The sequence below is a fragment of the Chiloscyllium punctatum genome, chromosome 27 (genome assembly GCF_047496795.1).
Source record: "Chiloscyllium punctatum isolate Juve2018m chromosome 27, sChiPun1.3, whole genome shotgun sequence".
Classification (NCBI taxonomy): Eukaryota; Metazoa; Chordata; class Chondrichthyes; order Orectolobiformes; family Hemiscylliidae; genus Chiloscyllium; species Chiloscyllium punctatum.
Window position 1 is genome coordinate 8423749 of NC_092765.1, and position 26601 is coordinate 8450349.

The window sequence follows — 26601 nt, forward strand, 5'->3', positions numbered from 1 at the left end:
GGAGGGGTGTAGATGGTGAGTTCATCTCAGATGTACAGTCACTTTCAAGTTGGAACTGATTTTAATCCATCTAACCTTTCCTTGGTAATTATCCAGGTAAGAAAAGCAGAGAATTCTCTAAAGTCCCTGATTGCAACTCAGTGCTGGAGTCTCCTCCACAAGCCACTAGACGCTGGCACATCAGAAATGTCGACTTCCTGGGAAATGTCTGCATTGTCACTGCCCATTGAACTTCTGAAGGGTCCCTACATGTATTTTGCAGGGCTTGGATCGTATATCTTCGAACCCATTTCTAGTACATAGAAATGTTAACTGTGAATAAGAGCCACACAGTCAATGTATTAGCTCTCAGAGGGAAACAAAAATGAACAGGAGTGTCAGAGGTTCTGTTCATTCTGAGAACTTGCTCTGAGGGAACAGGATCAGTGTGAAGGACTCTCCATGTGTAAGTAAAGGAGGACTTGCTGACAAGATACCAGCCTCTGTGGGGTTACTTCACACTGTGTCATTGTGTATGAAAAATAAATTATACACAGCTGCAGGTCATTTGGGGAAAAATATAAGCAAAAGAAAACGTACAAGTTGAGTCATTATGATCCGGTCTTGTCAACTCTCTAGCCCAAGTAGGTCACATTTTTTTTCCTCTAAGGCATCCGCCCACCTGGGAGAGACATCCAAGGACTACGCCCAAGTTTTCTGCTTGGGGCTGTTAATCTGGTCCAATCAGGGAGTCCTGGCTGACAGATAAAAACAGGAGTGTCAGACATTCTAACACTCTGACGCCTAGATGGAGGTACTTCAGTGGTGAGAGGGGAAAACACACTCCTGAAGAAATGTGCTTATCTTTGGGGTGCCTGGTACACACCTTTTTCCCATCAAAGACATACCTCCGCCTGGGCGAGACATCCAAGGACTATATCCAAGTTCTCCAAGGGCTCTTTATTGGTCTTCTCTGTTATTAGCATGTCGTCTGGATAAATGGCGAGCTGGGGTAGACCTTGTAAAATGTGCTCTTTTGTTCACAGAAACATTGCACAGGCTAACAATACCTCAAATGGCAGTCTCATATATTGGTATAAATCCTTATGGGCATTAATTGTAGCATACTTCTGGGAATCCTCATCTAACTGCATTTGCAAGTATGCATGGTTCATGGCCAACGTCGTGAAGGAGAGCACCCCCTGCCAACTTTGTGAGGGATTGGTTATTTCTCCCACTGTTTGTATAAAATCCCCACAGGCAGACCGACTCATTGGGCTTCACAATTGGTACAACTAGTGCTGCCCATTCTACAAACTGCACTGGCTTGATGATTCCTGCACTTTCCAGCCTCCTGATGACTGCCTTTACTTTTGCCCGTAAGGCAAATGACACTGGTCGGGTCTTGCAGAATGGTGAAATTGTTTCCTCGTGGCCTTGGCCCTTTTGATAGTCCCAAGACTTTCCTGAAGAACTTTAAGGTATTTGATTAGGGCTTCACTCAGGCAGCCATAGAGTCAAACCGGCATAGAGATGTACAGCACGGAAGCAGACTCTTCGTTACAACTCATCCATGCTGACCACATTTCCTAAACTAATCTACTCCCATTTGCCAACATTTAGCCCATATCCCTTTAAATCCTTCCTATTCATATACCCATCCAGATGCCTTTTAAAAGTTGTAATTGTACCAGACTCCACCACTTCCTCTGGCAACTCATTTCTTACAGGCAGCATCCTCTGTGTGAAAAAGTTGCCCCTTAGGTCTCTTTTATATCTTTCCCCTCTCACCCTAAACCTATGCCCTCTAGTTCTGGTCTCCTCCACCCCAGGGAAAAGACTTTGTCTATTTACCTGATCCATGCCCCTCATGATTTTATAAACCTCTATATGGTCACTCCTCAGCTTCCGATGCTCCAGGGAAAACAGCCCCAGCCTGTTCAGCCTCTCCCTATAGCTCAAACCCTCCAACCCTGGTAACATCCTTGTAAATCTTTTCTGAACCCTTTCAAGTTTCATAACATCCTTCCTATAGGAAGGAGACCAGAATATTGAATTAATTAACTGACTTTTTCAGCTCTTTGCTATTAGAAGCGAAAATTATTCTTGGTGATCCGATATTAGGGACACCAGAATTGCACACAATATTCCTAAAATGGCCTAATTAATGTCCTGTACAGCTGCAACGTGACCTTCTAACTCTTATACTCAATGCACTGACCAATAAAGGAAAGCATACCAAATCCTTCTTCACTATCCTATCTCACTGTGACTCCACTTTCAACGAACTATGAACCTGCACTCCAAGGTCTCTTTGTTCAGCAACACTCCCCAGAACAGCACTGTGGCTCAGTGGTTAGCACTGTTAATGGAGCACCAGGGGCTTGGGTTTGAGTCCCACCTTGGGTGACTATGTGGGGTTTGCATGTTCTCACTGTGTCTGTGGGGGTTTCCTCTGGGTGCTCCGGTTTCCTCCCACAATCCAAAGATGTGCAGGTCAGGTGGATTGGTGATGCTAAATTGCCTATAATGTTAGGTGCATTAGTCAGAGGTAAATATAGGGTTGGTGGAACGGGTCTGGGTGGGTCGCTCTTCAGAGGGTCGGTGTGGACTCGTTGGGCTGAAGGGCCTGTTTCCATACTATAGGGAATCTAATCTAATTATTAAGTGTATAAGTCCTGCTCTGATTTGCCTTTCCAAAGTGCAGCACCTCACATTTATCTCCATTTGCGACTCCTCAACCCATTGGCCCATCTGATCAAGGTCCCATTGTACTCTCAGATAACCTTCTTTGCTGTCCAAAACACCTCCAATTTTAGTGTCATCTGCAAACTTACTAACTATACCTCCAATATTCACATCCAAATCATTTATATAAATGACGAAAAGCAATGAACCCAGCACTGATCCTTGTGGCTCTCCAGTGGTCACAGGCCTCCGGTCTGAAAAGCAACCCTCTACCACTAACCTGTGACTTCTACTTTTGAGCCAGTCCTTTATCCAAATGGCTAGTTCTCCCATTTGATATTTTTATTTGATCTAACCTTCCTAACCAGTCTACCATGCAGAACCTTGTCGAATGCCTGACTGAAATTCATATAAATCATGTCCACGACTCTACCTGACCCAGAGTCCCTCTGTTCAAGATCTGTCCTGAGTGTGACAATGCAATTGCCTTCACTCAAGTTGTATTCCCCAAGCTCAGTCAGATTGGTGAAGGTATCCACTTCCATCAGAATACCCTGTAACTCAAATGCTTCACTTCCCACTCTTTCCAACGATAAAGCCAGCTGTTGTGTCTGTTTGAAGTCCAGTTGGGTTTCAGCTACTAGGCAATTTCACTGGGTTACAACATTAATCTCACATACCATATAGTCTTTCAGTATCTAATTAATGGTTAGACCAAAGTCACAAGGTTCTGCCACTTAGAACATAGAACATAGAACATAGAAGAATACAGCGCAGTACAGGCCCTTCAGCCCTCGATGTTGCGCCGATCAAAGCCCACCTAACCTACACTAACCCACTATCCTCCATATACCTATCCAATGCCCGCTTAAATACCCATAAAGAGGGAGAGTCCACTACTGCTACTGGCAGGGCATTCCATGAACTTACGACTCGCTGAGTGAAGAACCTACCCCTAACATCAGTCCTATATCTACCCCCCCTTAATTTAAAGCTATGCCCCCTTGTAATAGCTGACTCCATACGTGGAAAAAGGTTCTCACTGTCAACCCTATCTAACCCCCTAATCATCTTGTACACCTCTATCAAATCACCCCTAAACCTTCTTTTCTCCAATGAAAACAACCCCAAGTGCCTCAGCCTTTCCTCATAGGATTTTCCTACCATACCAGGCAACATCCTGGTAAACTTCCTCTGCACCCGTTCCAGTGCCTCCACATCCTTCCTATAGTATGGCGACCAAAACTGCACACAATATTCCAGATGCGGCCGCACCAGAGTCTTATACAACTGCAGCATGACCTCAGGACTCCGGAACTCAATTCCTCTACCAATAAAAGCCAGTACGCCATATGCCTTCTTCACTGCACTATTTACCTGGGTGGCAACTTTCAGAGATCTGTGTACATGGACACCAAGATCCCTCTGCTCTTCCACACTACCAAGTAGTCTACCATTAGCACAGTAATCCATCTTTTTATTACTCTTACCAAAGTGAATCACTTCACACTTAACTACATTGAACTCCATTTGCCACCTTTCTGCCCAGCTCTGCAGCTTCTCTATATCCCGCTGTAACCTGCCATATCCTTCCTCACTGTCTACAACTCCTCCGACTTTCGTATCATCCGCAAACTTGCTCACCCAACCTTCTAACCCTTCCTCCAGGTCATTTATAAAAATGACAAACAGCAATGGTCCCAAAACAGATCCTTGCGGAACACCGCTAGTGACGGCACTCCAAGATGAACCTTTGCCATCAACTACTACCCTCTGTCTTCTTCCAGAGAGCCAATTCCTAATCCAAACCTCCAACTCACCCTCAATGCCATATCTCTGTATTTTCTGCAGTAGCCTACCATGGGGGACCTTATCAAACGCCTTACTAAAATCCATATATACCACATCTACCGCTTTCCCCTCATCTACCTCCTTAGTCACCTTCTCAAAGAATTCAATAAGGTTTGTGAGGCACGACCTGCCCTTCACAAAACCATGCTGACTATCCTTGATCACATCATTCTTATCCAGATGTGCATAAATCCTATCCCTTACAATTCTCTCTAAGACTTTGCCCACAACAGAAGTGAGACTCACTGGCCTATTTGACTTGTCTTAACCTAGTCAAAAATCCCAATACTGACTGCCCTTTTCAAATTGTGTCAAACTGATAGAGACTCAGAATTAGAGGACATTTGGGAATATAATATTCTTAAATAAATCCATCAACTCTTGGAAGATTTTAGTATCTGATACCTCAGGAAATATTAGACTCCTTATAACCCAGAAAGCTACAGGTCCACAAGCCAACAGGGGAATTACTTGTCACTTTTCATCCGCCCCAGTGTCTTTTGCCTAGAAAGAAAATCATGCATTCTTTCCACATACTGAGTCAAATCTTTAACAGCAGAATCAAAGGAATCAAACTTCCCAAACAATGGCATGATGCCAGAAATGATTACCCCAACACAAAGATAAGCACTTTTCTTCAGGAGTGTGCTTTCCCCTCTCACCACTGAATTACCTCCATCTAGGCTGTCACAAGTCACCCTTTATTTACACTTGGAGAGTTCTTGACAATGATTCAGCTCCTTCAGAGCCAGCCGTCAGAGTGTTAGAATGTCTGACACTCCTGTTTTTATCTGTCAGCCAGGACTCCCTGATTGGACCAGATTAACAGCCCCAAGCAGGAAACTTGGGCGTAGTTCTTGGATGTTTCTCCCAAGTGGGCGGATGCCTTAGAGGGAAAAAAATGTGACCTCCTTATGCTAGAGAGTTGACAAGACCAGATCATAATGACTCAACTTGTACATTTTCTTTTGCTTATATTTTTCCCCAAATTACCTGCAGCTGTGTATAATTTATTTTTCATACACAATGACACAGTGTGAAGTAACCCCACAGAGGCTGGTATCTTGTCAGCAAGTCCTCCTTTACTTACACATGGAGAGTCCTTCACACTGATCCAGTTCCCTCAGAGCAAGCTCTCAGAATGAACAGAACCTCTGACACTCCTGTTCATTTTCTTTTCCTCTGAGAGCTTGACTGTGTGGCTCTTATTCACAGTTAACATTTCTATGTACTAGAAATGGGTTCGAAGATATATGATCGTAGCCCTGCAAAATACATGTAGGTACCCTTCAGAATTTCAATGGCCAGTGACAATGCAGGCATTTCCCAGGAAGTCTACATTTGTGATGTGCCAGTGTCTAGTGGCTTGTGGAGAAGACTCCAGCACTGAGTTGCAATCAGGGACTTTAGAGAATTCTCTGCTTTTCTTACCTGGATAATTACCAAGGAAAGGTTAGATGGATTAAAATCAGTTCCAACTCGAAGGTGACTGTCCATCTGAGATGAACTCACCATCTACACCCCTCCACTTCTATCTGCAACATTGCCCTGACTCATTTCAATGACTCCAGTAAACCTGATCCCTGTCCAGATTTAACTACCCTTCCATCCCAACCTATCCCCCAAACATCCACTCAAACCTTACCTTCCATACTCACCAACAACCCATCTCCCCTCCTGCCACTCCACCCTCCCACTTGCAACCATACACTTACTCAATAATTCACCTACCATCTTACCTTCTCACCCATTCATCTGCTGCCCTCCACGTTTGCCTTAGCTCCACAGAGGTTGGCATCCTGTCAGCAAGTCACCCTTTACTTACACGTGTCGAGCCCTTGCTACTGATACAGCTCCCTCAGAGCCAGATCTCAGAGTGAACAGAACCTCTGACACGCTTGTTTATTTTTGTCAGCCAGGGCTCCATGATTGGACCAGATTAACAGCCACAATCAGGGAACTCATATACAATGAGGACCACCCGGCTAACCTTATTGCAATCACTACAAAACCTCCTTCAGTAGTCTCTCTCCAAAGCGAGTGTGATCCTCTCAGACTATGGTGATTTGACCTAACTAAGCCATGTCTAAACACCAACATTAGATTACTGAGGTAAAAGGGATCTATCTCTCACTGTAATGAGATAACAAGGAATGGCGATGCTGTGATTTTTCTGCCACATTCCCTTTGCTAGCTTCAATAAGAGAAGTGAATTTTGCTTCTATGCTTTTCAATGTTGTGTCTCTCTTTTGTCTCTATTAAAGATTTCAAAAACATATTTGTGCAGCAGATCATTCAATCCATACCTCTGCCTGCTCTTTGCAAATTCTATCCAATTCCTTTTTTCTCCCTATTTTATTCCCTTCAAGTATTTAACCAAATCCCTTTCATTGATGAACCTTAACAAGGAAGGCACTCAGTTTTCCACTGAGAGGAATTAAACTAGTCAGCAGGCTATGGATGCTAAATAAATCTAAGTTGTTGTTGAACTGACACAGTCACACAGCTCCAGTTAATTTGGTGTTTTCAGTTATTGAAGTAACTGGTTAGTATTGATGTTTGTTGGAGGGTAAAGACTGTAGATGTGAACTCCAGTGAGGATTAATCAGCCTGCCCACTAACAACCAGACAGGGTTTCAGAGGATTTTGATCAGAATTCAGCAAAAGCCTCTTGAAAAGAGGTGAACAGTTAATCCTGGGGATATCTTTAGCTGCACTCATTGCCACCAACACCATCCCATCCCTGCCCCATGGGATGGTACCAATCCTCACTGTCTGGGTTATCAGTCTCACTAAACTCATCTACTCACTCCACTACCACTAACCCCACCAACAGGTCACAAATCTCACAATTTGAGTCTTTCCTTAAACCACCACAATAACAAGTCAGACCATGGCTAACCAAGAAATCAATTTCACTGCAATTGTCCATGTTAAAAGATACAAGTGACAAGTAATTCTTAAAACCTGGTTTGTGAGGAACCATTTTCACATTGGTAATTGTGGTTTAGTCTTTGTTTAAATATTCACAAGCCAGAGGCTGGTTACGTTTGATAGGGTAGAAACAGAGAAGAACTTTCCACTTGTCAGCATACCGTGAATAAGGGTCATATCCATTCATTGATACAAGGTCATAAATTCATCCGACAATCCAGGCAAATCTTCTTTATTCAGAGAGTGGTTAGAACATGTGACTGACTGTCAGAGGGAATGGTGGAGCCAAGCAGCATCGATTCACGAGGGAAAGCAGAATAAATCTAAGAGCGAGAAAGGAATGGAAGGTCTTGATGATAGGCTGAGATGTTACGGGTTTGGAAACGGGACTTTTCTTTAAACGATATCATTTTATTTTTATTATTAAACTGTTCAAAATGATGCCAGATCATGGCGACAAATGAAAGCGTTTCATCGAATCATCATTGAATCCCTAGCATATGGAAGGAAACCATTTGGCCCATCAATGTCCACACTGACAACCCCCCCCCCCAAAGACCCACCCCCGCTCCCTATACCTATAACCCTACATTTCCCATGGCTAGCCCACCCAGCCTGCACCTCCCTGGACACAATGGGCAATTAACATTTCCAGGTAAAAACAATGACTGCAGATGCTGGAAACCAGATTCTGGATTAGTGGTGCTGGAAGAGCACAGCAGTTCAGGCAGCATCCAAGGAGCTTCGAAATCGACGTTTCGGACAAAAGCCCTTCTTTTGCTCGAAACGTCGATTTCGAAGCTACTTGGATGCTGCCTGAACTTCTGTGCTCTTCCAGCACCACTAATCCAGAATTAACATTTCCAATTTACCCTGACCTGCACACCTTTGGACTGTGGGAGGAAACTGGAGCATCCTGATGAAACCCACACAGACACGTATTTACTCTGTTTAACTGTACTCTCACTGTAAAATACACATGACAATAAAAAAATCTTTCATCATTCAAAATTATTCATTCATCCATTCATTAAGGCTTGAGTGAAGTATAAACTGGAGGAGGGGACAGTGGGGCTGAATGGCCTGTCCCTGTGCTGTACATCAAATGAAATTCAGGTGAGCAAGTATTGGGATTCCATTTCCATGGGTTGATAAATAAAACATTCAAAACCAGGAAATGAAGTCTTCAGTGAGCGCGGCTACTCCTGTCTTTCTGATCCATTATTAGAGTCATAGAGATGTATAGCACCGAAACAAACCCTTCGATCCAACTTGTCCATGCCGACTAGATATCCTGACCTAATCTAGTCCCATTTACCAGCACTTGGCTCTACCCCTCTAAACACTTCCTATTCATATACCCATCCAGATGCCTTTTAAGCGTTATAATTGTACCAACCTCCACCACTTCCTCTGGAAACTTATTCCACATACGCATCACCCTCTGTGTGAAAAAGTTGCCCTTTTAAATCTTTCACCCCTCACCCTAAACCTATTCCCTCTAGTTTTGGACTACTCCACCCCAGGGTAAAGACCTTGTCTATTTACCCTATCCATGACCCTCATGACTTTATAAACCTCTATAAGGTCACCCCTCAGCCTCTGACGCTCCAGGGAAAACACCCCCAGCCTGTTCAACCTGTCCCTATATCTCAAACCCTCCAAATTTCTTGTAAATCTTTTCTGAACCCTTTCAAGTTTCACAACACCCTTCCTATAGGAAGGAGACTAGAATACTGAATTGATTAACAGACTTTTTCAGCTCTTTGCTAGCAGCAGCGAGAATTATTCTCGGTGACCAGACAGTATTGTCTCCTGTTTTTTTGAAAACCTAATAGACTGCATTCACCAATCCAGAGTCAAGAAAAATATGTTTCTGTTTATTACAATCAAATGGACAGAGATGTAAGAAGCCATGTGTGTTTTTAAAGTTGATTAAATATTCTGAGTCATTCTCTGTGCAGGTCTCTGGTTGTCATTCATGTTGTGCCTTGTGACATTGTTTTTATTGTACAGTTTATTAAAGTGAAACATTAAATCACAACTTCCTCACCAGGCTGCTTAAGCAGTTACTGTCATCACTTGGAGATGCCGGTGTTGGACTGAGTGTACAAAGTTAAAAATCACACAACGCCAGGTTATCGTCCAACAGGTTTAATTGGAAGCACATTAGCTTTCGGAGCGACGCTCCTTCATCAGGTGATTGTGGAGGGCTCGATAGTAACACAGGATTTATTGCAAAAATTTGCAGTGTGATGTAACTGAAATTATACATTGAAAAATTGATTGTCTGTTAAGTCTTTCATCTGTTAGAATACAGTGATAGCTTCACTTCTTTCATGTGTAAATCACAAAACCCTTTTTTTTAAAGTTGCATTCTCGGGTTAGCTGTTAACAATGGTGATACCTAGACAATATGTTGAAGGTGTTAGCCCCCTGTGTTCTCTGTCTATGACCTGACGTTTAGGTTGATTCCAATCTAAAAAGTGAGATAACAGAGTTTTACATAAATTCATGCAGTTTTTGAGCTCAGAGTTCTACATGAATGTATGCAGTTTTTGAGCAAAGTGCAATGTAACTCTGCAAGTACAAATTCACAACACAAAATATATGTGTGTATGTGGGTCTTTGTCTGTCTGTGTGTGTCTGTGTGGGGTGGGGGTTCTGAGTGTGAGAAAGTGTGTGTGTGTGTGTGTATTGTGAGTGCAGAGTGTCTTAAGTCTGTGAGGGGGTACATGTGTGGGATTGTGTGTGTCTATAAGGGTGTGTGCGGGTGTCTGTGTGCGCATCTGTGTGTACCTGTGTCCGTGTGTATGTGAGAGTGTGTGTATGTGTGTAGGAATATCTGTGTGTGTGTGTGTGTGTGTGTGTAGTGCAATGGTGGTCACCTGTAATGTGGACATGAACCCAAGGTCCCGGTTGAGGCCCTCCTTATGGGTACTGAACTTGGCTATCAGCCTCTGCTCGGCCACTTTCCTCTGCTGCCTGTCCCGAAGTCCACCTTGGAGGATGGTCACCCAAAAGTCCAAGGCTGAATGTCCTGGACCACTGAAGTGTTCCCCAACTGGGAGAGAGGGAACCTTCCTGTCTGTTGAAAGCAAACGCTACGACATCGGATGAATGGGCACCGCACAACAATCAATGGGTTCATGTCCACATTACAGGTGATCACCATTGCACTACACACACACACACACACAGATATTCCTACACACACACACTCTCACATACACACAAACACAGGTACACACAGACGCGCACACAGACACCCACCCACACCCTTATAGACACACACACTCCCACACATGTACCCCCTCACAGACTTAAGACACTCTGCACTCACTATACACACACACACACACACTTTCTCACACTCAGAACCCCCACCCCACACAGACACACACACACACACAGACAGACAAAGACCCACATACACACATATATTTTGTGGGGTGAATTTGTACTTGCAGAGTTACATTGCACTTTGCTCAAAAACTGCATACATTCATGTAGAACTCTGAGCTCAAAAACTGCATGAATTTATGTAAAACTCTGTTATCTCACTTTTTAGATTAGGATCAATCTAAACATCAGGTCATAGACAGAGAACACAGGGGGCTAACACCTTCAACATATTGTCTAGCTATCACCATTGTTAACAGCTAACCTGAGAATGCAACTTTAAAAAAAAGGGTTTTGTGATTTACACATGAAAGTAGTGAAACTATCACTGTATTCTAACAGATGAAAGGCTAAACAGACAATCAATTCTTCAATGTATAATTTCAGTTACACCATACTGCAAATTTTTGCTATAAATTCTGTGTTACGATCGAGCCCTCCACAATCACCTGATGAAGGAGCGGTGCTCCGAAAGCTAGTGTGCTTCCAATTAAACCTGTTGGACTATAACCTGGTGTTGTGTGATTTTTAACTATCATCATAGTCACTTACTCCACATGTTTTACTTCCTCCTTGGCAGTGACATAACAGGGTAATGATTCCTTAAAACCTTTTCATCTGTCAATGACTTTGCAATGTAGAAGCTCCGTGCAGAGTTTTATGATATTCTTAAACAGAGACATGCCAAACAGATTCTTTTTCTCAAAGAAAGCTTTTCTTTAAAGATTTGGAAGGTATGGAAGCAGATTACCTATCTCGTACATATATCTCAGATATATACATATATCAAAGGAAATAAAGTGGGTGATCATTCTAGAATGTTCAGAGCAGATGAACTGAATGATTTACAGTGTCGTTAAATACTTGTCATTCTCTTGCAGGATTCCATCCAGGAACACAGGTAGGTGAACCGTACATGTCCATTCAAAACTTTCCTCTTTCTCTGAAGGCTGGGTTACAGTGAAGCTGTTCAGTGGATCCATCAATAAGCAAAGGCTTCATGTCACCTCCTTGTATCTTTCATATAATTTGATAGCAAGCATTTGTCTACAAATGTTTCCATTTCCAGAGGTAAATAGTACATCAAAAAGATTGGCTTGTTTGGTGAGTTTCTCTCCCCTCGCAGAGTTCTTTCAAAGTTATTGTATTTTCAGAATGGCAGAAAGCTTTGCGGTCAAATACCATAGTTCAGTCCTTGATTCTGGGCTTCAGTGGCACAGTTCAAAACTGTACTGATAAAGTTCCAAATTGATGCTAACAGCCCATGATGTGGGCAGTGGAGGGGGCGTAGCTTTATCGTCACATGTACTCACAGGAAAAAGTTCACAATTCACCACTTACGGCACTATTTTAGGAACAAAGGAACCCAGATACTGATTCTTGAGTACAAAGTCTTAGAAATAAAATCAGATGATATTGAAGTGAGAAGTCCAGAATAACAGACCTTCCGAAGTACAAAATCATAGCAATTAATTAGAAAAATAAAGAGATAAAAAATTCTGAATAACAGTCCTTCCACAATGATATCACAAACAACAAGAAATTTAAAAAGAGAATTTAAGACAAAGTCCATTCCACCACTCTGGGCTCAGGTACCTGACCCCTCCCCCCACCACCCAGTATCCCAGTTCAGACCCACAACAATGCTGACTGAAACGCCCGCAAGGCAACTGAAGCTGCCTAAAGAAATCGCAGACTGGAGCAGACCACTGAGGAGATGCTGCAGATCACTCGAGGAAAGCGTGCACCATTGGATTCCGGGCCCAGGGCCCACCATTTATTACACATCATCATTGACTGTCTCTCAGTTCTAGATGATGTCTCTTCAGGGTTGTGGGTTTCTGCTGTGGGTGATCATGTAACCAAACAGCAGACCCTCAACATAGATAACTTTAGGCACATATAGGCTAGGGGGGTCCCATGAGCTAATGGAATCCAGATGCTTCCTTTGCCTCCTCTGCTGCCACTCTACCTTATCATGAAGATGTTTTTTAATTCATTCAAGGGAAAGAGGCATCACAGAGCCAGCCAGTATTAATTACCCATCCCTAGTTGCCGTTGAGAAGGTGGGGGTGAGCTGCCTTCTTGACCCACTGCAGTCCATGTGCTGTAGCTGCCCCCAAAATGCCATTAGGGAGAAAGTTACAGGATTTTGACCCAGTCACACAAAGCATGATACAGCCTCATGGGCATAATGTCATCATTCTTCGATATCAGACAAATGCAAGAAAAATATTGAGGACAGCAACCAAAAAAAAACCTTTAACAATGAAACAAAAAGTGCAGATGTTGGAAATCTGAAACAAAAACAAGAATTTCTGGAGAAACTCAGCTGGTCTGGCAGCACCTGCGGAGAGAAAGCAGAGTCAATAATTCGAGTCCAGTGACCCTTCTTCAGTTGCTGCCAGACCTGCTGAATTCCTTCAGCGACTCCAGCATCTGAAGATGGGTCACTGGACTCGAATCATTAACTCTGCTTTCTCTCTACAGATGCTGCCAGACCAGCTGAGTTTCTCCAGCAATTCTTGTTTTTGTTTCAGATTTCCGATATCTGCACTTTTTGTTTCATTTTTAAAGTTTTTTTTGTTGCTGTTCTCAATGTCCTTCTTGCATTTGTCTGATATCTTCCACAAAGCCTTGAGAATTACTGAGTCAAATGCTATGGTTACATTTCTGAATACAGTTAAGATTTGTTTGGTAAAAAAACAGAAATTGTTGGAGAAACTCAGCAAGTCTGGCAGCATCTGTGGAGAGAAAACAGAGTTAATGACTCAAGTCCAGTGACCCTTCTTCAGATGCTGCCAGACCTGCTGAGTTTCTCCAACAATTTCTGTTTTTCTACCAAAAAAAATCTTTATTGTATTCAGAAGTGTGACCTTTGCATTTGACTCAGTAATTCACAAGGCTTTGTGGATTACACTCCAGAGATATGAAGGCCAAGAAATCTCATCACAATCCTGCAATTGCTTCGCGATGGTGTGAGTACACTCATCTTGAGTGGGAGATCTGAAACAGATTCCTTCAAAGTCCAAGTCAAGCCATTCTGTGATGGCTTCCATATTATTTACAATCTCCCTAACTGCCATTATTTACTTCACCAAAGATCAGCTGCCCTCTGCTGTGAGTATTAATGTGGTCTAAATGTCCAAAAGTGCATATTTTTCAGCCTTCGCTGAAAACAAAGCTGTGGGAGGCACGTCTGTGCTGCCCTCACAGCCGGTCAGCTTTCCAAAGTATTTTTAATCTACTTGTTCAGAAATAATGGGACATGAATCTGGGTCTCCTGGCTCAGAGGGATGGATACTACCACTGCACCACAGCCTCTTTAAAGGAGGACTGAAACGGAAAGGTTCTGCTTAATTCTCCCAAAACACAGGGACCTTTGCATTTCCAATCTAATGCTGTCCCTACTGAGTTATTTCAGCCTGCCAGTCCTTGCCTCTGTCATGGGTTGACCTGGAAGGGAAGACGGGGAATCCTTTGCAGGAAAATCTGAAGCTCAGAATGAGTCAGTGTTGTCACTTACAAGAGGAAGAACATTTAGAAAATCAAAATTTTTCTGTAAAATACACCTCTGAATTCTCATTAAGCTGCAGGTAATAAGTCAAATCACTTAAGCATCAAGTGGATTTTGTTATTACAGTCAAAAGTATATCAAGTGAATTAACTGCTGCTTTCTGTTAGTACTCATATTAACTGAGCAGGTGTTAATGATTTGATCTAAGCAATTACTAGCATGTGACTTACAGAGAAAATGTAGTGAAATTTTGCTAAATTATGTATTGAGCTTCTTGATCTATTTGCTCAAAACCATGTGGAAGTTATCAGTTTGACTTCATATGATGGTGTGAAACAGATAAAAGCAAGTCAGCACCCATTTTACAACACTCCCCATTTTTATTTCTGTTTACACTGCCCCGATATTCTGTGACTTCAGATGTATCCCCAAGAATAATCATGAAATAGCTGGAAAGATTCAGCAGTTAAGTCTGCAATTCAGATAGGAATAGATCTGGACCCAAAATGTCAACCCTTCAGTAACCCCTGTTTACAACACTTTGCTGTCTGTCTGTCTACAGCTTTATATGCTCTGGTTTCTGAGCTCCAGTATTTGCACATTGATGTCTTTTACAATATCCTTAACTTAATTCAGTAGATTTCAAATAACATACACAATTGTGTCTGAGTCTCCATGTCAAGTGTATGTGACCATTTGCTCTCTTTGTGATTTTCCCAGGGTCCTCTGTTAATGTCCTTAACATGTGTACAGTGTGTATGTTAATACCATTGAAGTGTGCTTTACAAGTGTGGTAATGACCATTAATATAGGAACATATGAACATATGGCTCAATCCATTCAGCCCTCTCCACCATCTAATATGTTCATAGCTGACTGAGCACTTCAATGCATTTTACCCAAAGTGTCCCCGTAAACCTTTATGCATAATTAGAAGTCTACCAATATCCACCTTAAACATACTTAAAGATAGTGTGCATTATTTGTGCTGATTCCCGTTACTGTATATATTATTTGTAGATTTTCATTTCCATTAATGTGTCCATTACATGTGTTAATAATCATTAGTGTTTATGTGCAATGCACAAGTCTTAATTCCTAGTTGTGCATTCATAACATATGCACAGTTCTGTGACCAGCAATGTGTGTGTTGTGTATGAGTGTGTCTGTACATTTGTGTTTCTATTTCTGTGTCTGTATGTGCATATCAGTGTGTGCTTGTATGTGACTGTGTTTCTATGTTAGTGTGTGTGCATATTAATGTGTGTATCTGTATACAAGTGTGTATATATGACTGTGATTGAATTAATCTGTGTGTATACATGAGCATGTGTTTGTATATGAGTGTTTGTGTGTACATGAGTGTGTTTCTATGTAGTATGACTTGGAGATGCCGGTGTTGGACTGGGGTGGACAAAGTTAAAAATCACACAATACGAGGTAATGGTCCAACAGGTTTATTTGGAAGCACGAGCTGTCGGAGCACTGCTCCTTCATCAGATGGCTGTGGAGCAGGACCAAACAACACAGAATTTATAGCAATTTATAGCACTGTAAGTTTTTGCTATAAATTCTGTGTCTTATGGTCCTGGTCCTGTGCAGAAAGGTGACCTTTTATTTTCATAATTTCCTTTGAACACTTTATTTATTTGTTTTTAAAGAATTGGCGATAGGAAGGGGAAGGCTTTTTAAACAGGCAAAATGAAACCTCCAGAAATATACCCCAACTTGAGCGGGCAACATCTGTCACTTGGTGACCCCATCAGGGACCCAGAGTGAGGTCTGAGGGTATGTTTCGGAGGTAAACTGACCACTTTAATTTCAGGGTCTAATTCACTGTGATTTCTTTTCATTCCCAGGGCAGAATAAACAGGGGACGTCCTGGTCTTAACGAGGCAGGAGCAGAGAACGTGAGCCACTGGGAGAGTCTGCGCCAACTGTCAGAAGCAGACACTGTTCGGGGGATTTTGTTAAACAATGAGAATGCTCCAAGAGGCAGATGGAGAGAGAGATGGAGAGAGAGAGAGAGAGAGAGAGAGAGAGAAGCAGCAGAAGGATTTGTGGGGGAATCAGACAACAAAAGTTCAGCTGTAACGGTTGTAAATTTCATAGATACTTCACTGAAACCAGAGAATTTGCTATTTTATAGAGTTAGATAGAAAGTACACTGGCACCCTCTGATGTTCAATGTTCATAATGACTGGCTGTATTCACAAAGCAGTTCTTCCTTTGCGAGATCTCCCTTTGAGACCTGCTTCCATGGAGATGAATGAGTGGAGGGATGGTATGGAGGAGGAGGGTGGTGTAGCAGGGGGTGGGAATTGCACAGTTTATTCACTCCACGGCCTTTCCAATCCTGGAGGTTTGTTGGGAACTTCTCTAGTTGGGAAGAGCCACTTGCGATCTCAGCCACCTTGGTGAAAGGCCATGAGTGGCCCAACTGAAAACTCCAAATGCTGGAGATCACAGCAGGTCAGGCAGCATCCACGGAGAGAGAGCAAGCTAACATCTCCAGTCGAGATGACTCTTCGTCAGAGGGGAATGTGAAACCCCACAGTAATTAGCAGAGGCACCATTAGTCAAGGTTAACAGAGTGAGCCCACTGACATAGACTGGAGAAGCACATCAAACCTACTCAGCTCCTAGAGACGGGAGACTGCCAGTGAGGGTTCTGCAGTGCTGGAAAAAAAACAGGTTTGTTCTGTCTGTTGTTTGCTTTCCTGGAAGCTGGTGATTGTGAGCTGCACTTTGCGTTAATATTTAGGACAGCGTTGATTCAATTGTAGAACAACCCACATGATTGAGTTGAGTTGTGGACCCAGTCAGTGAATGGGAATCTAACAGTCACATGACGATGCAGTGAATACCTGGGGGTTGCTTGCCAATGTTGGTCTTGAAAGACCTTAATATGGTTGAATATGGGTGCTATGTGACTGTGTGGTGTGTGGTGTTTGAGGAATAAATGCATGGTATATATTCTGGCTTTAGGTTGGATCAGATCAAACAGATAAAAGCCTCCACAAGATGGAATTGCTGATAACTGGCTTTCGTCTGAAACATTTTCATTCCTGTTAAACTTTGTACTAACTGAACCGAGACCACATCATGCAAATTTATTCCCATCACTAAAATGTGATTGTCCTATTGGTGCTGCCGAATGGTTCCTGAGAGTTTGCATATCAATATAATCTGGCCCTCCTTCAGAGTAATTATGGCACAATGGTGATATTACAGAAAGCGTAACCCAGTACTCCAGAGACAAGAGCTCAAATCCCACCTGGAGGAGTCTAAAATGAAAAGCTTGTCTCAGTATCGGGCTAACTGGTTCACTAACGAGCTGATATCTTTATGGTTGGTGGTGTAATGTGGTTTGTGGTGATGTCAACATTGGCGCTACTATACAGTTTGAGATGAACTTTTGATCGGTGGTGTCAGTGGCCCAGTTCCTTGTTTTTTGCTGACATTTGTTGTTATTGGACTCTTTTTCACAAACAAAGACATGTTGGTGCCTCTCAAAAAAAACCCCACAAAACTAGCTTCAAGCGAAAAAAAGTGACCTTCAGACCAAGATAGGGTTCTGGGTTGAGGTGAACCTTAGGCTCGGTGAGCAGACTGTCTTTATGAACTTTACTTTAACTTTTACTTCCATTCCATCATGTCTTGGTCACCACTGCCACTGTCTAAAACAGAAGGTTTCACATTCAAAGCCAATTACTCTTGCTGGCCTTTCTCATCTGAGGTAAAAAGGCTTGGATGCTGCCTGAACCGCTGTGCTTTTCCCAGCACCACTCCAATCCAGAATCTGGTTTCCAGCATCTGCAGTCATTGTTTTTACCTAGTTATATTCCAACTGGCAGCTCGGGCACCATTTATTCTGAATCCCACAACTTGTTCAATGCTCAACTTCTCTCGTTTCATTTTGGAGAGAGGTGGCATTCGAAATGATTGCAGACAGTGGCAGGTGGGAGAGTGACAAACTAACTTTCTTGCCTTTTGTGTGGTGCGTTTGTTTGAGGTTTGTCTGTCCAGTGGGGGATGAGTCGGTGGGTAGGTTTGCAATCTCGGTATTTTGGCTGCGCTCTGTATCCAGTTCTTTGGGCCACTTGGTCTTTGTGCTGTTTGACATTTCTAGACTATTGAGGTGAGGGTGGGAAGGGGTTGGTATTGGCCATGGTTTGGTAATTTAGGAGCCGATCTGTTTAATAAATCAGTTTCTAAGCAGTTTGGAAGTCCAGTATCTGGTTGTTTACTGAATGTATTTCTTTGTTTTAGTGGAAGAATGATATGAACCTTGTTGGTGTTCATGCATTGACCTTGAGCTAGCTTTGATAAACCAGAGTTTTACTGCTGCTCAAATTGAAGCTGCTCTCTTTCCCCCCCCCCCACCTTCCACCTACTTCCCAAATGGAAGCGAAGCTGGTTAATGAGAGAAACAAAAAGACGGATCTTGATCCTCCTTTGTATTGAGGCAATACTTGGCTGAACTGGGGACCAATTGTTCAGCACCTGTAGCCACTTCCCTCCTGGCTTGCTAAATTCAAGATACTCTTTCTCAAAAAAAAGAGAGCTTTTTGTCCTTTTAATGGTTACACACACCAATTTGGAGTTCAGAAGAATGAGAGGTTATTTCATTAGAATTCTTCAAGGGCTTAACAAGGTCCTGAGAGAATGTTTCGCCTTGTGGAAGAGTCTGGAACCAGAGGGCACAATCTCAGAATTAAGGGGCACCAATTTAAGATTGAGATGAGGAGTAATTTCTTCTCTTGGAGTCTCTGAAACTTCTTGCCCCGGGGGCTGTGGGGGCAGACTCCCTGTGTATATTTTAAGGGTAAGGTGGATAGATTCTTGATCAGTCAGGGAATCAAGGGATTCAGGGAAAGTGGACCTGAGAAATGTTGGATCAGCCATGAACCTGTTGAATGGTGAAGCAAGTTCAGAGAGGCTGAACAGCCTATTCCTGTTCTTATTTGTTACGGTCTAATTTGCAGGGTGCTTTATCCAGATCTTCTGGGTTTTGTCTGCACCCACCCCAGCTGAGGGGATCGAAGTGAGCAACATTTCTGGGGCAACTCTTCCCTCAAAACCAAACTGGGGACACCCCGGGTTCTGGAATCCTCTATGTGGAGCTGGGCCAGGTTTTCCCTTGGTATAGCCCTGAGTGAGCTCAATAATGTCAATCTTCAGAAAGACCTGAAGCATCCTCAGAGCTGGGATGGTTGGGGTGTGGGGAGGAGGCCGGTGCTCAGATTAGGGTACATTAGAAGGGGATCTCTCAGAGGGCAGTTGTTTCAGCACCTCGACCATTCTGAGACCTGTTATGTGAATACAGCCACTGGTCCAGACGCCTTAAAACTTTTTTTGAGAACCTACTGAATGTGTATCACAGCTTTTCTGCCACACATTATCTTTGAAAATGTTCCTGTACAAGATTATCATTCTGAATTTTGTAAAAGCAGGTGAAAAATAAAGAAAAAGGCTGCTGCCAGGTTTAATAGTAGACTGTGTGCTGATTTGAGGGAGTATTTCCCTGTACTCCTTTCCTGTCTTTGAAAGTTGCTCACACAAAAGGCCTGCATTCCCAAACGTCCACCGCCTCAGCCCATCTAAGAACACAGCAATACTTTGGCAGAGTTGTGACTGTTGAAGTGGAGGAGACATGGCAGCCGATGTACACAGCAGCACCGCCGCCTCCCCCTCCCCCAACACAAACACAGCAGTGTGACGGTGAGCAGATTGTCTGTTTGAGTGATGCTGGTTGAGGGATGAATATTGGACAGAACACCAGGAAGACATCCATCGTGCTAATCTCCAATACAGATGGCAGGTGGGAACTTGCTTTAATGTTTCATTTGAGAACTGGCAGCACTGCATCATTGCAGTGCTCTATCAGCACAGTGTCTTATCAGTGCAGTGTCCTATCAGTGCAGTGTCTTATCAGTGCAGTGTCCCATCAGTGCCGTGCCCCATCAGTGCAGAGCCCCATCAGTGCAGTGCCCAATCAGAGCAGTGCCCAATCAGAGCAGTGCCCCATCAGTGCAGTGCCCCATCAGCGCAGTGCCCAATCAGTGCAGTGTCCCATCAGTGCAGCGCCCCATCAGTGCAGTGTCCCATCAGTGCAGTCCCCCATCAGTGCAGTGTCCAATCAGTGCAGTGCCCAATCAGAGCAGTGCCCCATCAGTGCAGAGCCCCATCAGTGCAGTGCCCAATCAGAGCAGTGCCCCATCAGTGCAGTGCCCCATCAGCACAGTGCCCAATCAGTGCAGTGTTCCATCAGTGCAGCGCCCCAACAGTGCAATGTCCCATCAGTGCAGTGCCCCATCAGTGCAGTGCCCCATCAGTGCAGCGCACCATCAGTGCAGTACACCATCAGTGCAGTGTCCCAATACTGCAGTCTCCCATCAGTGCAGTGCTCTATCATCGCAGTGTCCCATCAGTGCAGCGCCCCATCAGTCCAGCGTCCCATCAGTGCAGTGCACCATCAGTGCAGTGCCCAATAAGTGCAGTGCCCTAAGAGTGCACTGTCCCATCAGTGCAGTGCCCCATCAGTGCAGTGTCCCATCAGTGCAGTGCCTCATCAGTGCAGAGCCCCATCAGTGCAGAGCCCCATCAGTGCAGAGCCTCATCAGTGCAGTGTCCCATCAGTGCAATGTCCCATCAGTGCAGAGCCCCATCAGTGCAGTGCTCCATCAGTGCAGAGCCTCATCAGTGCAGTGCCCCATCAGTGCAGTGCCTCATCAGTGCAGAGCCCCATCAGTGCAGAGCCCCATCAGTGCAGAGCCTCATCAGTGCAGTGTCCCATCAGTGCAGTGTCCCATCAGTGCAGTGTCCCATCAGTGCAGTGCTCCATCAGTGCAGAGCCTCATCAGTGCAGTGCCCCATCAGTGCAGCGCACCATCAGTGCAGTACACCATCAGTGCAGTGTCCCAATACTGCAGTCTCCCATCAGTGCAGTGCTCTATCATCGCAGTGTCCCATCAGTGCAGTATCCCATCAGTGCATTGTCCCATCAGTGCAGTGTCCCATCAGTGCAGTGCCCCATCAGTGCAGTGCTCCATCAGTGCAGTGTCCCATCAGTGCAGAGCCGCATCAGTGAAGAGCCTCATCAGTGCAGTGCATCAACAGTGCAGTGCTCTATCAGCGCAGTATCCCATCAGTGCAGTGCCCCATCAGTGCAGTGTCCCATCAGTGCAGCGTCCCATCAGTGCAGTGTCCCATCAGTGCAGTGCTCTATCAGCGCAGTATCCCATCAGTGCAGTGCCCCATCAGTGCAGTGTCCCATCAGTGCAGTGCCCCATCAGTGCAGTGTCCCATCAGTGCCGTGTCCCATCTGTGCAGTGTCCCATCAGTGCAGAGCCCCATCAGTGCTGTGTCCCATCAGTGCAGTGCCCCATCAGTGCAGTGTCCCATCAGTTCCGTGTCCCATCAGAGCAGTGCCCCATCAGTGCAGTGCCCGATCAGTGCAGAACCCCATTAGTGCAGTGTCCCATTAGTGCAGTGTCCCATCAGTGCAGTCCCCATCTGTGCAGTGTCCCATCAGTGCAGTGCATCATCAGTGCAGTGTCCCATCAGTGCAGTGTCCCATCAGTGCAGTGCCCCATCTGTGCAGTGTCCATCAGTGCAGTGTCCCATCAGTGCAGTGTCCTATCAGTGCAGTGCTCCATCAGTGCAGTGTCCCATCAGTGCAGTGTCCCATTAGTGCAGCATCCCATCAGTGCAGTGCCCCATCAGTGCAGTGCCCCATCAGAGCAGTGCCCCATCAGTGCAGTGTCCCATCAGTGCAGTGTCCCATCAGTGCAGTGCCCCATCAGTGCAGTGCTCCATCAGTGCAGAGCCTCATCAGTGCAGTGCCCATCAGTGCAGTGTCACATCAGTGCAGTGCCCCATCAGTGCAGTGTCCCATTAGTGCAGTATCCCATCAGTGCAGTGCCCCATCAGTGCAGTGCCCCATCAGAGCAGTGCCCCATCAGTGCAGTGTCCCATGAGTGCAGTGCTCCATCAGTGCAGAGCCTCATCAGTGCAGTGTCCCATCAGTGCAGTGTCCCATCAGTGCAGTGTCCCATCAGTGCAGTGCTCCATCAGTGCAGAGCCTCATCAGTGCAGTGTCCCATCAGTGCAGTGCCCCATCAGTGCAGTGTCCCATTAGTGCAGTATCCCATCAGTGCAGTGCCCCATCAGTGCAGTGCCCCATCAGAGCAGTGCCCCATCAGTGCAGTGTCCCATCAGTGCAGTGTCCCATCAGTACAGTGCCCCATCAGTGCAGTGTCCCATCAGTGCAGTGTCCCATCAGTGCAGTGCTCCATCAGTGCAGAGCCTCATCAGTGCAGTGTCCCATCAGTGCAGTGCCCCATCAGTGCAGAGCCCCATCAGGGCAGAGCCCCATCAGTGCAGAGCCTCATCAGTGCAGTGTCCCATCAGTGCAGTGTCCCATCAGTGCAGTGCCCCATCAGTGCAGTGCTCCATCAGTGCAGAGCCTCATCAGTGCAGTGTCCCATCAGTGCAGTGTCCCATCAGAGCAGTGCCCCATCAGTGCAGTGCCCCATCAGTTCAGTGCTCCATCAGTGCAGTGTCCCATCAGTGCAGTGTCCCATCAGTGCAGTGCCCCATCCGTGGAGTCCCCATCTGTGCAGTGTCCCATCAGTGCAGTGCATCATCAGTGCAGTGTCCCATCAGTGCAGTGCCCCATCAATGCAGAATCCCATTAGTGCAGTGTCCCATTAGTGCAGTGTCCCATCAGTGCAGTGTCCCATCAGTGCAGTGCCCCATCAGTGCAGTGTCCCATCAGTGCAGTGCCCCATCAGTGCAGTGTCCCATCAGTGCAGTGTCCCATCAGTGCAGCGTCCCATCAGTGCAGCGTCCCATCAGTGCAGTGCACTATCAGTGCAGTGTCTTATCAGTGCAGTGTCCCATCAGAGCAGTGTCCCATCAGTGCAGTGCTCCATCTGTGCAGTGCACCATCAGTGCAGTGTCCCATCAGAGCAGTGCTCCATCTGTGCAGTGTCCATCAGTGCAGTGTCCCATCAGTGCAGTGTCCTATCAGTGCAGTGCTCCATCAGTGCAGTGTCCCATCAGTGCAGTGTCCCATGAGTGCAGTATCCCATCAGTGCAGTGCCCCATCAGTGCAGTGCCCCATCAGAGCAGTGCCCCATCAGTGCAGTGTCCCATCAGTGCAGTGTCCCATCAGTGCAGTGCCCCATCAGTGCAGTGCTCCATCAGTGCAGAGCCTCATCAGTGCAGTGCCCATCAGTGCAGTGTCACATCAGTGCAGTGCCCCATCAGTGCAGTGTCCCATTAGTGCAATATCCCATTAGTGCAGTGCCCCATCAGTACAGTGCCCCATCAGAGCAGTGCCCCATCAGTGCAGTGTCCCATCACTGCAGTGCTCCATCAGTGCAGAGCCTCATCAGTGCAGTGTCCCATCAGTGCAGTGTCCCATCAGTGCAGTGTCCCATCAGTGCAGTGCTCCATCAGTGCAGAGCCTCATCAGTGCAGTGTCCCATCAGTGCAGTGCCCCATCAGTGCAGTGTCCCATTAGTGCAGTATCCCATCAGTGCAGTGCCCCATCAGTGCAGTGCCCCATCAGAGCAGTGCCCCATCAGTGCAGTGTCCCATCAGTGCAGTGTCCCATCAGTGCAGTGCCCCATCAGTGCAGTGTCCCATCAGTGCAGTGTCCCATCAGTGCAGTGCTCCATCAGTGCAGAGCCTCATCAGTGCAGTGTCCCATCAGTGCAGTGCCCCATCAGTGCAGAGCCCCATCAGTGCAGAGCCCCATCAGTGCAGAGCCTCATCAGTGCAGTGTCCCATCAGTGCAGTGTCCCATCAGTGCAGTGCCCCATCAGTGCAGTGCTCCATCAGTGCAGAGCCTCATCAGTGCAGTGTCCCATCAGTGCAGTGTCCCATCAGAGCAGTGCCCCATCAGTGCAGTGCCCCATCAGTGCAGTGCTCCATCTGTGCAGTGTCCCATCAGTGCAGTGTCCCATCAGTGCAGTGCCCCATCCGTGCAGTCCCCATCTGTGCAGTGTCCCATCAGTGCAGTGCATCATCAGTGCAGTGTCCCATCAGTGCAGTGTCCCATCAGTGCAGTGCCCCATCAATGCAGAATCCCATTAGTGCAGTGTCCCATTAGTGCAGTGTCCCATCAGTGCAGTGTCCCATCAGTGCAGTGCCCCATCAGTGCAGTGCCCCATCAGAGCAGTGCCCCATCAGTGCAGTGTCCCATGAGTGCAGTGCTCCATCAGTGCAGAGCCTCATCAGTGCAGTGTCCCATCAGTGCAGTGTCCCATCAGTGCAGTGTCCCATCAGTGCAGTGCTCCATCAGTGCAGAGCCTCATCAGTGCAGTGTCCCATCAGTGCAGTGCCCCATCAGTGCAGTGTCCCATTAGTGCAGTATCCCATCAGTGCAGTGCCCCATCAGTGCAGTGCCCCATCAGAGCAGTGCCCCATCAGTGCAGTGTCCCATCAGTGCAGTGTCCCATCAGTACAGTGCCCCATCAGTGCAGTGTCCCATCAGTGCAGTGTCCCATCAGTGCAGTGCTCCATCAGTGCAGAGCCTCATCAGTGCAGTGTCCCATCAGTGCAGTGCCCCATCAGTGCAGAGCCCCATCAGTGCAGAGCCCCATCAGGGCAGAGCCCCATCAGTGCAGAGCCTCATCAGTGCAGTGTCCCATCAGTGCAGTGTCCCATCAGTGCAGTGCCCCATCAGTGCAGTGCTCCATCAGTGCAGAGCCTCATCAGTGCAGTGTCCCATCAGTGCAGTGTCCCATCAGAGCAGTGCCCCATCAGTGCAGTGCCCCATCAGTTCAGTGCTCCATCAGTGCAGTGTCCCATCAGTGCAGTGTCCCATCAGTGCAGTGCCCCATCCGTGGAGTCCCCATCTGTGCAGTGTCCCATCAGTGCAGTGCATCATCAGTGCAGTGTCCCATCAGTGCAGTGTCCCATCAGTGCAGTGCCCCATCAATGCAGAATCCCATTAGTGCAGTGTCCCATTAGTGCAGTGTCCCATCAGTGCAGTGTCCCATCAGTGCAGTGCCCCATCAGTGCAGTGTCCCATCAGTGCAGTGCCCCATCAGTGCAGTGTCCCATCAGTGCAGTGTCCCATCAGTGCAGCGTCCCATCAGTGCAGCGTCCCATCAGTGCAGTGCACTATCAGTGCAGTGTCTTATCAGTGCAGTGTCCCATCAGAGCAGTGTCCCATCAGTGCAGTGCTCCATCTGTGCAGTGCACCATCAGTGCAGTGTCCCATCAGAGCAGTGCTCCATCTGTGCAGTGTCCATCAGTGCAGTGTCCCATCAGTGCAGTGTCCTATCAGTGCAGTGCTCCATCAGTGCAGTGTCCCATCAGTGCAGTGTCCCATGAGTGCAGTATCCCATCAGTGCAGTGCCCCATCAGTGCAGTGCCCCATCAGAGCAGTGCCCCATCAGTGCAGTGTCCCATCAGTGCAGTGTCCCATCAGTGCAGTGCCCCATCAGTGCAGTGCTCCATCAGTGCAGAGCCTCATCAGTGCAGTGCCCATCAGTGCAGTGTCACATCAGTGCAGTGCCCCATCAGTGCAGTGTCCCATTAGTGCAATATCCCATTAGTGCAGTGCCCCATCAGTACAGTGCCCCATCAGAGCAGTGCCCCATCAGTGCAGTGTCCCATCACTGCAGTGCTCCATCAGTGCAGAGCCTCATCAGTGCAGTGTCCCATCAGTGCAGTGTCCCATCAGTGCAGTGTCCCATCAGTGCAGTGCTCCATCAGTGCAGAGCCTCATCAGTGCAGTGTCCCATCAGTGCAGTGCCCCATCAGTGCAGTGTCCCATTAGTGCAGTATCCCATCAGTGCAGTGCCCCATCAGTGCAGTGCCCCATCAGAGCAGTGCCCCATCAGTGCAGTGTCCCATCAGTGCAGTGTCCCATCAGTGCAGTGCCCCATCAGTGCAGTGTCCCATCAGTGCAGTGTCCCATCAGTGCAGTGCTCCATCAGTGCAGAGCCTCATCAGTGCAGTGTCCCATCAGTGCAGTGCCCCATCAGTGCAGAGCCCCATCAGTGCAGAGCCCCATCAGTGCAGAGCCTCATCAGTGCAGTGTCCCATCAGTGCAGTGTCCCATCAGTGCAGTGCCCCATCAGTGCAGTGCTCCATCAGTGCAGAGCCTCATCAGTGCAGTGTCCCATCAGTGCAGTGTCCCATCAGAGCAGTGCCCCATCAGTGCAGTGCCCCATCAGTGCAGTGCTCCATCTGTGCAGTGTCCCATC

At 46.3% G+C, this 26601-nt stretch overlaps 1 protein-coding gene across 8 annotated transcripts in view; it reads left to right on the forward strand.

The window, feature by feature from the left end:
- The window catches only part of nkain1 (sodium/potassium transporting ATPase interacting 1), a 548201-nt gene extending 528345 nt beyond the window's left edge, over positions 1-19856 (forward strand). For 7 of the 8 annotated variants that reach the window (XM_072548007.1, XM_072548006.1, XM_072548008.1 and 4 more), the window contains 2 exons: positions 11736-11755; positions 16231-19856. In XM_072548007.1, the coding sequence (XP_072404108.1) occupies positions 11736-11755; positions 16231-16262 (52 nt within the window). In that variant the 3' untranslated portion in view covers positions 16263-19856. The remainder of the gene's footprint in view (positions 1-11735; positions 11756-16230) is intronic. The other variant, XM_072548005.1, reaches the window with a different exon arrangement.
- Positions 19857-26601: the final 6745 nt, after the last annotated feature.